The sequence below is a fragment of the Pongo abelii genome, chromosome 3 (genome assembly GCF_028885655.2).
Source record: "Pongo abelii isolate AG06213 chromosome 3, NHGRI_mPonAbe1-v2.0_pri, whole genome shotgun sequence".
NCBI lineage: Eukaryota > Metazoa > Chordata > Mammalia > Primates > Hominidae > Pongo > Pongo abelii.
Genome location: NC_071988.2, coordinates 97,052,685 through 97,065,287, shown reverse-complemented (window position 1 = coordinate 97,065,287; position 12,603 = coordinate 97,052,685). Strand labels below are relative to the sequence as shown.

At 43.1% G+C, this 12,603-nt stretch overlaps 1 protein-coding gene across 1 annotated transcript in view; it reads left to right on the top strand.

Moving 5' to 3' along the window:
* Positions 1-12,603, top strand: part of PPEF2 (protein phosphatase with EF-hand domain 2) — a 42,458-nt gene that overhangs the window by 25,733 nt on the left and 4,122 nt on the right. Inside the window, exons 11-16 of the mRNA XM_002814886.4 lie at positions 80-466; positions 3,411-3,596; positions 4,553-4,695; positions 9,140-9,246; positions 10,205-10,368; positions 12,062-12,149. Coding sequence (XP_002814932.3) covers positions 80-466; positions 3,411-3,596; positions 4,553-4,695; positions 9,140-9,246; positions 10,205-10,368; positions 12,062-12,149 — 1,075 coding nt within the window. The remainder of the gene's footprint in view (positions 1-79; positions 467-3,410; positions 3,597-4,552; positions 4,696-9,139; positions 9,247-10,204; positions 10,369-12,061; positions 12,150-12,603) is intronic.

Genomic DNA, 12,603 nt, shown 5'->3' with positions numbered 1-12,603 from the left:
ATTACAGGAGTGAGCCACCACACCTGTCTGGGCCTACAGTTTCATTCCAGCATCTGTATCTCTTTCTGGACGTGTTTAGATAGTTTCCACCATGAGGTGCAAAACGAGACAGAAGAGTGAGAAGCAGATGGAGGAGAAGAGGAAAGCCAACCAGAAGAGCTCTGCACAAGGACCCATCCCATGGTTTCTCCCCGAAAGCCGCTCTCTTCCCTCTTCGCCCCTTCGGCTTGGCTCCTACAAGGCCCAGAAAACCAGCAGGTCCTCCAGCATCCCCTGCGGCGGTTCCCTGGACGGGCGGGAGCTCTCCCGGCAGGTGCGGAGCTCCGTGGAACTGGAGCTGGAGCAGTGCCGGCAGCAAGCAGGCTTCCTGGTGACCGGAGAGAAAGAGGAGCCCTCCCGCTCAGCCTCAGAAGCAGACTCTGAAGCCGGAGAGCTGCGGAAGCCCACTCAGGAGGAGTGGAGGCAGGTGAGTGTGGCCAGGCGCTGCTTCCTAGCATGTGGCTGCCAACAGGTCAAACCTCTCCTTTCCATGGAAACTCAGGGTATGTTTTGAGGCCCCTCTTTCTCTCTCTCTCTGGGGTAACAACACCCCAGAAGGACACTAGTATTTGCCTAATGACTCATATATTTTAAAGTTTTATAAAAGATGGAGACGTGTGGCTGTTAGGCTCTATTGCCTGATAATACTTGGGTTAGTGATTGAGCACCAGTAGGGTAAGAAGATAAGCTAAGATTTGTTGGATGCTATTGTGTGCTATTTTTTTTAATGTGTCAGCAATATAGCTGCCATAGTTCAAGGCCAAAAGTGCTAGGCAGCAGCTTCTTTACTCTGTTACCAGGCAAGAGCTGTCCCCAGATCTCTAGAACTGTGTCACATGGCCACCCCTAGCTGCAGGGGAGACTTGGAGAATAAGTAGTATGCAGCGAGGCACCCTGCCACCCCAAACCTGCAGTTCTGTCAGTACGGAAGAAGGAAGAGGAGAATGGACATTGAGTAGGTGCTAGCATTACTTGCCAAAATAGATGGCTCAGGCAGCCGACTTCACTGATGATGACTATGGCAGAGAGACCCCTGAAAAGGCTGTTATAGCCATCCAGGTGGGAGATGATTATCGTGAGCTTGTTTTTTTTTTTTTTCTTTGAGACAAAGTCACTCCAGTTGCCCAGGCTGGAGTACAGTGGCATGATCATGACTCACTGCAGCCTGTACTTCCCAGGCTCAGATGATCCTCCTACCTCAGCCTCCCCAGTAGCTGGGACTACAGGTGTGCACCACCATGCCTGGCTAATTTTTGTATTTTTTGAAGAGAGCATTTCACCATGTTGCCCAGGCTGGTCTTAAACTCCTGAGGCTCAAGCAATCACCCACCTTGGCCTCCCAAAGTGCTGGTATTACAGACATGAGCCACTGCACCCAGCCTGAGCTGCTGTGCCTGGCCTGTAGTAGTGTTAACAGAATTATAGGAACTTGCTGGTATTCAACCATTTCTGACCTATAAGAATGGCAATCTCATATAGTTCACCCAATAAAGAAATGAATTCAGCCAGGCGCAGTGGCTCACGCCTGTAATCCCAGCACTTCAGGAGGCTGAGACAGGCGGATCACGAGGTCAGGAGATTGAGACCATCCTGGCTAACAAGGTGAAACCCCACCTCTACTAAAAATACAAAAAAAATTAGCCGGGCGTGGTGGTGGGTGCCTGTAGTCCCAGCTGCTCGGGAGGCTGAGGCAGGAGAATGGCATGAACCCGGGAGGCGGAGCTTGCAGTGAGCCGAGATCGCGCCACTGCACTCCAGCCTGGGTGACAGAGCGAGACTCCGCCTCAAAAAAAAAAAAGAAAGAAATTCAGAATTATTTAAGAGCTAAAATTAGCAGAACTTGCTGATTGATTGGATGGAGGGTAGTGAGAAAGAGAAGTTGCAGCTGACTTTGAGTCTAGAAGCCTCAGAGAAAGAGATGGTGAGTTTAGTTTATGTTCTCTCAGAGTTATTGATCTGGGCTTCAACACCAATTTAGAACTGAAATTATAAAGTATAGGTCTTTCCTTTTGCAAACTGACTCAGTGTTAATGTCTTGATATTTACAAATCAAGTGAAGTTTTTCTTTTACAAAGTACTTTTAGAAAGCATTAAATGTTGGCTGGGTGTGGTGGCTCACGCCTGTAATCCCAGCACTTTGGGAGGCTGAGGTGGGAGGATCATCTGAGGTTAGGAGTTCGAGACCAGCCTCTGGTTAACATGGTGAAATCCTGTCTCTACTAAAAAATACAAAAATTAGCCGGGCATGGTGGCACATGCCTGTAATCTCAGCTACTCGAGAGACTGAGGCAAGAGAATCGCTTGAACCTGGGAGGTGGAGGTTGCGGTGAGCCGAGATTGCACCACTGCACTCCAGCCTGGGCAACAGAGTGAGACTCTGTCTCAAAAAAAAGAAAAGAAAAGAAAAGAAAGTATTAAATGTCAATAACCAAAATTATTCAGTTATTTCATCTGAGTATTATATGACTGGCAGTTATTATTTTCCTGAGTATTAATAATAGGGTAGAATCTCAAGTGCTAGAAAAATTGCTCAGCTCTTCTGCAATTATTTATTTATTTATGTTTGTTTGTTTGTTTGAGGTGGAGTCTCGCTCTGTAGCCCAGGCTGGGGTGCAGTGGCACGATCTCGGCTCACTGCAACCTCCCTCTCCCGGGTTAAAGTGATTCTCCTGCTTCAGCCTCCTGAATAGTTGGGATTACAGGTGTGCGCCTCCATGCCTGGATCATTTTTTTGTATTTTTAGTAAAGATGGGATTTCACATGTTGACCAGGCTGGTCTTGAACTCCTGACCTCAAATGATCCACCTACCTCAGCCTCCCAAAGTACTAGGATTACAGGTGTGAGCCACCATGCCTGGCCTCTTCTGCAATTTGTAAAAAAAAAAAAAATTCTTAAACTACTTTAAGAAATAAAATGTTGATTGCATTTTCCCAGGACCACGTCTGGGGTCTTGTGAATATGCAAGAGACTCTCTTGCCAGTCCCAGGACTTGTGCCTTCTCTTTACGGCAAACATCCAGTAGCCTGGAGCATTGGCACTGACTGAAGACTACCGGCCATGATCAAAGCTTCTAGCAGGGCAACTTCATCTGTTTTACATATTGAGCTTTCATATCAGATTTATTTTCAAGAAAGTGGGTATATGCTTGTCAACAAATATGTATGCATGCACACATTCATTTTGTGAGTAATAAGAAATTCTGGAACCTTAGAGGTCCAAAATATAAATCTATGTCAAATATTGCTTGCATGGACATTTATTCACTTATTTTTATTCAAATATTTTCCTCCTCCTCTTCCTTTCATTTGAATGACTGTGGATGAATATGTATCTAGTTTTGGGGAAGGAAATCATCTCTTGGTCTTCTCAGGTTGTAGATATCCTGTGGAGTGATCCCATGGCTCAAGAGGGCTGCAAGGCCAACACTATTCGAGGAGGAGGCTGTTTTTTTGGGCCTGATGTGACACAGCAGTTGCTACAAAAATACAACCTGCAATTCCTGATCCGTTCACATGAATGCAAACCTGAAGGCTATGAATTCTGTCACAACCGCAAGGTGGGTGCTCCCTCTGCAGCAGCACAGGCTTGTGTGTCACCAAAGTAGTCCGAAGGGCTCAGGCCTGGATGAGCAAAGGCTCTCAGTTTCTAACAACCTACAGACCTTGTATTTGTTACCTACTTGCTCAAAGCAACTAGGTCCTTTACAGTCATTTGTCCTTGACTCTTATATCCTCTTTAAAACCCAAAGTTTGATTAAGGCCACTGTCCACCAATACCCTGATTGACATGGTCCCATTTTATGAATGGAAATATAAAGCCAGTGTTTTCTCAGCCACACCTCTATTCTTCAGGTCGCTCCCCAGGCAGGGATTCAGGATCATTTGTCTTCTCAGGAGCACAATTAACATCCTGACTAATCTTTAGACATCTCCAAATCCTACAATATTTGTCTCACCTAATACCACTGGTTATACTGTACAAGTTTCTTTATTGCAGGACTTCTGAGAACCTTTAGTTTCCTACCACTGTAAATCTTCAGGAAGAGATACAGTATCTAGCATCTCCCAATGTATTGACTGTGAAAACTTTTTTCATACAGCATCTGAGGAGCCACAACAGTCCGTAGGAAACTCTGCCTTAAGGCACCACATCAGCTCTCAGAACTCATCTTCTTGCTCATTGTAATGGCCGTCCTGGTTTATCAGACCCAGCTCGCCTCTAAGTTGAAGCAAATGTAGTGTTTTCTATGACCCTTGCTATTTTCACTTGGGATAAAAATGTGAAGAAGATACATTGTGAAACTGTCGGAATTCAAATTTCTATGACTTGAGTCACAACTCTTGCCCTATTAGCATTGATGACTTTAGAAAAAAAAAAGAAAGAAAGAAAAGGATTCCCAGATGAGCACTAGGAGAAACAGCAGCTTCTGCAGTTGAGTTGAGCCGCATAGGATTGAGGGTGAACGTTTCTTCAGTGAATGTGAATGCCTGTCTCTCTTCTGTTTTGATGTAGGTATTAACGATCTTTTCTGCCTCCAACTACTATGAAGTTGGCAGCAACAGAGGGGCCTATGTCAAACTGGGGCCAGCTCTGACCCCACATATCGTGCAGTATCAAGCTAACAAGGTGACCCACACACTCACCATGAGGCAAAGGCAAGACTTTTCAATGAGTGATTTTCAGAAAAAAAAAAATTATAGTGTTCATAGAATCTTTGAATGAAGTGTCAAACGTTATATTTATTCAAATTCTATGTGAGAATTCAGAATTTGGCTATGTCAGTATGAAGTTCTATTAATACAATAGACATTAGAGTAGGAGTCTATTCCTTCTCCTCCACACACTTCTAATAGCTCTATCTACCCATCATTAATGGGAGCAACAAATTTGTTTTCTGCAGAAATTATTCTCAGTGGGGCACAGTGGCTCATGCCTGTAATCCCAGCACTCTGGGAGACTAAGGCAGGAGGATAGTTTGAGCCCAGGAATTCCAGACCAGCCTGGGCAACATGGCAAAACCCCATCTCTACAAAAAATTCAAAAATTAGCCTGATGTGGTGGCATACTCTTGTAGTCCCAGCTACTTGGGAGGCTGAGGTGGGAGGATGGCTTGAGCTTGGGAGGTGGAGTTTGCAGTGAGCCAAGATTGTGCCACTGCACTCCAGCCTGGGTGACAGAGCAAAACTGTCTCAAAAAAACAAAAAAAAAAAAAGAAGAAGAAATTATTCTCCATGGCTGCGTCTTGGGTAAAGTCTGCTTACTAAACCACTAAGTCTTTCTGAAGTTACTCTTCTATTTTCTCTCATCATTAACAGGTTTGTGTTACCCCTACAAGCCACAGCCAGAGGTTCTTTCACTGTCTGGAGATTTGGCAGGTGAAATTCAGTGCACAGATTTGTTAATGAGGCCCCTTTCTTTCTGGAAGGAAGCATATAATACTATTTGAATGGTAGATTTTGGCCGGGCGCGGTGGCTCACGCCTGTAATTCCAGCACTTTGGGAGGCCGAGGCGGGTGGATCATTTGAGGTCAGGAGTTTGAGACCGGCCTGGCCAACATGGTGAAACTCTGTCTCTACTAAAAATACAAAAAAATTAGCCGGGCGTAGTGGTACACGCCTGTAATCCCAGCTACTCGGGAAGCTGAGGCAGGAGAATTGCTTGAACCCAGGAGGCGGAGGTTGCAGTGAGCTGAGATCGCACCACTGCACTCCAGCCTGGGCGACAGAGCAAGACTCCATCTCAAAAATAAAATAAAATAAAGTAAAATAAAAATAAATAAATAAATAAATAAATGGTAGCTTTTGAGATGATTCTGAGTTCTTAGTTGAGAGATTACAACCACAAAATGGTTTTTGTTTTGTTTTGGTTTTTTTTGAGACTGAGTCTCGCTTTGTCACCCAGGCTGGAGTACAGTGGTGTGATCTCGGCTCACTGCAAACTCCGCCTCCCAGGTTCATGCCATTCTCCTGCCTCAGTCTCCCGAGTAGCTGGGACTACAGGCGCCCGCCACCGTGCCTGGCTACTTTTTTGTATTTTTAGTAGAGAAAGGGTTTCACCGTGTTAGCCAGGATGGTCTCGATCTCCTGACCTCGTGATCCGCCCACCTTGGCCTCCCAAAGTGCTGGGATTACAGGCGTGAGCCACCGCACCCGGCCCACAAAATGTTATAAAGAATTTATATGGGTAGTCTCATGCAACAGATATTGTTATTAATTTCAGTTTTGTAGAAGAGATTATTAAAGAACTGAGGTTAAATCATCTGACCTGTGGTCACACAGCTAGTCCTTGAGTGAAGGTAGTCTTTGACCGGGGCAATTCTATTTCAGAACCCACACTTTTAATGTCTATGCAATATTGCCTCCCACAGCGAAGATGGCCTCAGAGTATATAAGATGCTAACAGATACAGTTTTAGTGCTATTGAACATGCTTCTTTAAGTATTTAGCCTAACAGAGTTAGAAATTAAGATCAGCAAAGCTAGCATAAATCAGGTGGATAGAGAACATGTTAGTATTTAACATTTACCCTTGTGTGAGTGCTATAAAAGTGCATTATTTTAAATCATTCTCGAGTTATTAAATATAGGCCACCCTCACTTAAAAAGAATTATGTAAAAATATAAACCCACCAAGTGAATTTCTTTTTCTTTCTTTCTTTCTTTTTTTTTTTTTTGTGAGACAGGGTCTCGCTGTGTCACCCAGGCTGTAGTACAGTGGCATGATGACAGGTCACTGCAGCCTCAACCTGCTGGTCTTAAGAGATCCTCCCACCTTAGCTACCTCACACCTGGTACTACAGGCGTGCGCCACCATGCCCAGCTAATTTTTAAAATTTTTTGTAGAGACGAAGTCTCACTATTCTGCCCAGGCTGGTCTCAAACTCCTGAGATCAAGCGATCCTCCTGCCTTGGCCTCCCAAAGTGCTAGGATTACAGGTGTGAGCCACCATGCCTGGCCTCATAACATGCTCTTCTTAGAGGAATCCTCAGTCAGAGTCCATTTACTTTTTGTTTCAATCCACTTCTCACAATAATAGAGAGCCAGCTTGGAGCCAGCATAGCCAGATAGGTATCTGGCCTCACTCCTTGGTAGCTATGTGACCTCGACCTAATTACTATCTCTGTCTGTAATGGGCATAACGGACTTAATGTTATCGTTCTTTCTTCAATGAGTGTTGAGGGATTTAATGAGATAATCCATGTAGAGCTCTGCATTTAGTAAGTGCTTACTAAGTGTTGCTTGACGTAGGGACAGGAAAGCCTTGTACATCCAGATAGATTTCAAGGGCATTGCCCTACTCCATCCCTGCATAACTCTCCATGACTACAGATTACCAGGAGCAGCTTAAATGCTTTGTCTAACTAGTGGTTCTTAAACTTTTTAGGAGTCTCATACTTCTGTTAGCCTCTGATAAAACAACAAACTGTCTACAAAAAATTCACATATGCTCACATACCTGTGAAATTTGGGGTGAGTTTTAGGTGGTTCACACTTTCTTTTCCTTTTGTAGAGACAGGGCCTTGCTCTGTCACCAAGGCCAAGGTATAGTAGCATGATCATAGCTTACTGTAACCTCAAACTCCTGGGCTCAAGCAATCCTCCTGCCATAGTCTCCCAAGTAACTGAGATTACAAGCATGCACCACCATGCCTGGCTAATTTTTAAAAGTTTTTTTGGTAAAGAAACCCAGCCTAGCTGTGTTGCCCAGGGTGGTCTTGAGATCCTGGCCTCAAGTGATCCTCCTGCTTCAGCCTCCCAAAGTGCTGGTATTATAGGCATGAGCCACCATGCCTAACTGGTTCACAATTTTTTGTTTTTTTTAGACAGGGTCTCACTCTGGTTGTCCAGGCTGGAGTGCAGTGGTGCGATCTTGGCTCGCTGCAGCCTCGACCTCCCAGGCTCAGGTGATTTTCCCACCTTAGCCTCTCAAGTAGCTGGGACCATAGGCACGTGCCACCATGCCAGGCTAGGTTCACACTCTTTTAAGGATCTATGTAGCCCACTTAAAGACTGTCATGTTAAATGCCTTCAATTGCAGTAAGATTTTCATCAAATATGATTTAATTTTTTTTAACTTTTAACACGAGAAAAGATAGGTTATCTGATCATTATTTATAGAATGATTGGTTCCTCAATAAGACATTACAAGTAACGTATGCTTACCTTTTATCTCGTTTTATATTCTTTTTTTTTTTTTTTTTTTTTTTGAGACAGGGTCTTACTTTGTCACCCAGGCTGGAGTGCAGTGGTGCAATCTTGGCTCACTGCAGCCTCTACCTCCTGGGCTCAAGTGATTCTCCCACCTCAGCCCCACAAGTATCTGGGACTACAGGGATGAGCCACCATGCCTGGCTAATTCTTTTTTTTTGTGCTTTGAGTAGAGAGGGGGGTTTTGCCATGTTGCCAAGGCTGGTCTCGAACTCCTGGGCTCAAGGAATCCATCCACCTTGGCTTCCCACAGTGCTGGGATTACAGGCATGAGCCACCATGCCAAGCCTCTTTTTATATTCTTGTTCATTCAACTACAGATATTTATTGAGCACTTACTTTGGGCCAAGTACTGAGCCCAGCATTACTCTATTGACCCAATAAGAAAGAAAAAACTAAACTAGTGTTATTTTGTTATTCATAAATTTTGCCTTCTGTTTCACATGATAATAAACTACAAGAAATGCACAATAATTGTGATAACAGGTACTGTTTGGTGAGTGCTTTCTATGTGCCAGGCTTTCTTCTAAGTGCTGTACATGAAATTACTCATTATAATCTTCACATAATCCTATGAAGTAGAGACAGGTATGATTTTAATCACTGTTTTACAGGTGGGAAAACTGAAGCACAGGATGATTAGATAACTTTACCACAGAGGTGATCCTTCTCCAGAACTTCTTCTCTAACCACTGTCCTATACCAGGAAGGACAGCGGCATTCCCCATACTCATCCTGTTTGTGTACAACAGAGAAAAGGAGCTCTTCCTCAAAAACTGAGCTCTTGGGAGACTGATGTGTTAAGAAAGAGAGAGTAGAAATATAGTAAAATCTCTAAGTATTTCTTCTATACCAGTGTATTAAAATGTCGCTTTTCATCTCCTGTCCCAGGATTAGCAGAGTGGAGGAGTCGGCTCTGAGAGCTCTGAGGGAGAAGCTATTTGCTCATTCTTCAGATCTTCTCAGTGAATTTAAGAAGCATGATGCAGATAAAGTCGGTAAGAATGATCAAGTTAAAGATTCACAGAGGAAGGAAGCTAGCCAGAAAATCTCTGTCTTACACTAGTTAGCAAATAAATATTTGTTGCTTTAATGAGTGACCCAAATTCCCTTTGGCTATATCCTCCATTTTATTCAACTTAATGTCTCATTTATTCTAACTAAATTTTAAAATTCTAAGCTTTTAACAAAATATGAACTTGGCCAAATAGAAAGGGTGAAAAGAAATAGAGTCAGGGAAGGATAACATGGCGAGAACCAAGCAAAGAACAAGTGGGAGAAGTTATAAGAGTATAAGACTGGCAAAAGATGAATGACTTGACTTGTTGAAGTTGAGTGTGTGCTTACCTAGGTATTTCATGATTTATTATCCAGGCTAAAAATGTTGTCTGCTCAACTAATGGAATTTCTAATGGACATTGACTAAATATATCCCTATTTAAAAACAGCAGTAACATTTATGAATTCATAGTAATATCTTTTCATATACACATACTGTAGCCTTCCAAGAGTTTCAGTGGATATTTTCTAAGGAATTTAGGTGGTTTAATTTTTTTAAATAACCAATGCTGTAGATATATAATATTTTATGATATCATTTACAAGACTTTTATGTGGCTTGCAGAAGTATTGCCAGATTTAGTAAACAAAAATGTAAAATGCCTAATTAAGTTTGAATTACAGACAGATAGACAACAAATAATTTTTATGCAATATTTGGCGTTTTTATATACTTTACTGTCTGTCTTCAATTAAAATTTAACTGGACATCTTGTATTTTATCTGGCAAGCCTAGCTTCCAGCCAACTCTGCTACTATCAACAAAAATAGTGACAGTGCCCATTATTTCTATTACCTGCAGATAGTAAGAAGGATGTCAGGATAAAAATATACACAGCATTGGGCAGGAAACTAGACATCTAGGTGACAAGGCAACAAGTTAGCTCTCACCTGTAGGTTTAATCACCTTGAGTGACTGGGCAGCAGCGGTGGAGTCTGTGTTGCATCTAGGACTGCCATGGCGGATGCTGAGGCCACAGCTGGTGAACAGCTCAGCAGACAACATGCTGGAGTACAAGTCTTGGCTGAAGAACTTGGCCAAGGAACAACTGAGTCACGAGGTAATGGTGTGGTAATGGTGGATGAGAGCACATGTGGACTATGATAGTCCTTAGAGAGAAGGAGTCAGAAACAACCAACTAGTAATAACCCAAAAAGCTGGATGGGTGAGAAAGGGGAATAACTATTTCTTGAGTTTCTATGTGTCAGGCTTTTGTGTTAAGTGGTTTTCATACATTGCCTCAGTTAATCCTCATAACCACTCCAAGAAGTACATATTATCAGCACCAAAACCACTCCAAGAAGTACATATTATCAGCACCATTACACTTACGAGGACACTGCCCACAGAGGTTAGCAATTTGCCTGAGGTCATAGAACGACTAAGTTGGGACTCAAGCCAAGGTCTGTCTTACCTCAAGGCCCATTTTCTTTCCTCAACACTATGGTGCTTACCCTACTTAAAGAAGTATTTATTCAATACTACTTATAAAATATGTAATGTATGTGCAACCTTAGGCTAGGTACTTCTTTTAACAGTGTTACTGCAATATAATTGACATACCATGCAATTCATCCATTTAAAGTGTATAATTCGGCTGGGTGCGGTGGCTCACTCCTGTAATCCTAGCACTTTGGGAGGCTGAGGAGGGTGGATTACTTGAGGCCAGGAGTTCGAGACCAGTCTGGCCAACACGATGAAACCCTGTCTCTTCTAAAAATACAAAAATTAGCTGGGTGTGGTGGCATATGCCTGTAGACCCAGCTATTGGGAGGTGAGGTGGGAGAATCGCTTGAACCCAGGAGGCAGAGGTTGCAGTGAGCCAAGACCATGCCACTGCACTCCAGCCTGGGCAACACAGCGAGACTCTGTTTAAAAAAACAAATCTGAAAGGCTCCAAAGTCCAAAACTTTTTGAGTGCCAACACAATGCCACAAGTGAAAAATTCCACATCTGACACCTTTGCTTTCTGATGGTTCAATGTATGCAAAGTTTGTTTCATGCACAAAATTATTAAAAACATTTTATAAAATTACCTTCAGGCAGCTGGGCACGGTGGCTCATGCTTGTAACCCCAGCACTTTGGGAGACCGAGGCGGGCAGATCACCTGAGGTCAGAAGTTCGAGACCAGCCTGACCAAAATGGAGAAACCTCGTCTCTACTAAAAATACAAAAATTAGCCGGGCGTGGTGGTGCATGTCTGTAATCCCAGCTACTCAGGAGGCCAAGGCAGGAGAATCGCTTGAACCCGGGAGGCGGAGGTTGCAGTCAGCTGAGATTGGGCCATTGCACTCCAGCCTGGACAACAAGAGCGAAACTCCATCTCAAAACAAACAAACAAAAATTACATTCAGGCTAGATGTATAAGAGGTATATGAAACAAAAATTAATTTTGTGTTTAAACTTGGGTCCCATACCCAAGATATCTCATTATGTACAGGTAAATATTACAATGTCCGAAAAAATCCAAAATTCAAAACATTTCTGGTCCCAAGCATTTCAGACAAGGCATACACAACCTGTATGTGCAACCATCACCGGTCAATTTTAGAAGATTTTCATCATGGGTGAGGTGCTTCTTAAACCACTAGATTATTTGGTGGGCTGAACTGGGTAGAGGGAATGGAGGGATGGCAAAATATTTTCAGGTTTTTTCAAGAATGTGTGATTGTCAGGGTTGATTGTGTGTTAATTATATATTGGAACAAGCCTAAACATATGACAAAGAAGGAAAATGAATTTTTTCTTGCAGAACGTACAATCAAGTTTGCTGGAAACATTGTATCGAAACCGATCCAACCTAGAGACCATTTTTAGGATCATAGACAGTGATCATTCAGGTAAAGGCACTCATTATTCTATCACTTTTGACGCATTGCAAGTATTTTACCTTAAACCCTTAATCTCCTTCCTGATTCGTCCTCATTCGTCTCCACTCAGGCATTTGGAGCAAGGTAAGAAGATTAGTGCTTATAAATGACAGAAACTAGGAAAGTACTTGAGTAGTATAAGCAGCCCATAGAGAAAGAAGTGGGGTAAAGAAGAATGAAGACAAACTGAATGAGAGCTTCTTATAGGAAGAATAATTATTAGAAGATGTGATATCCTCTGGACACGGTGGCTCCTGCCTTAATCCCAGCACTTTGGGAGGCCGAGGCGGGTGAATCACCTGAAGTCAGGAGTTCGAGACCAGTCTGGCCAACATGGAGAAACCCAGTCTTTACTAAAAATACAAAAATTAGGCGGGCGTGGTGGCACATGTCCGTAATCCAGGTACTTGGGAGGCTGAGGCAG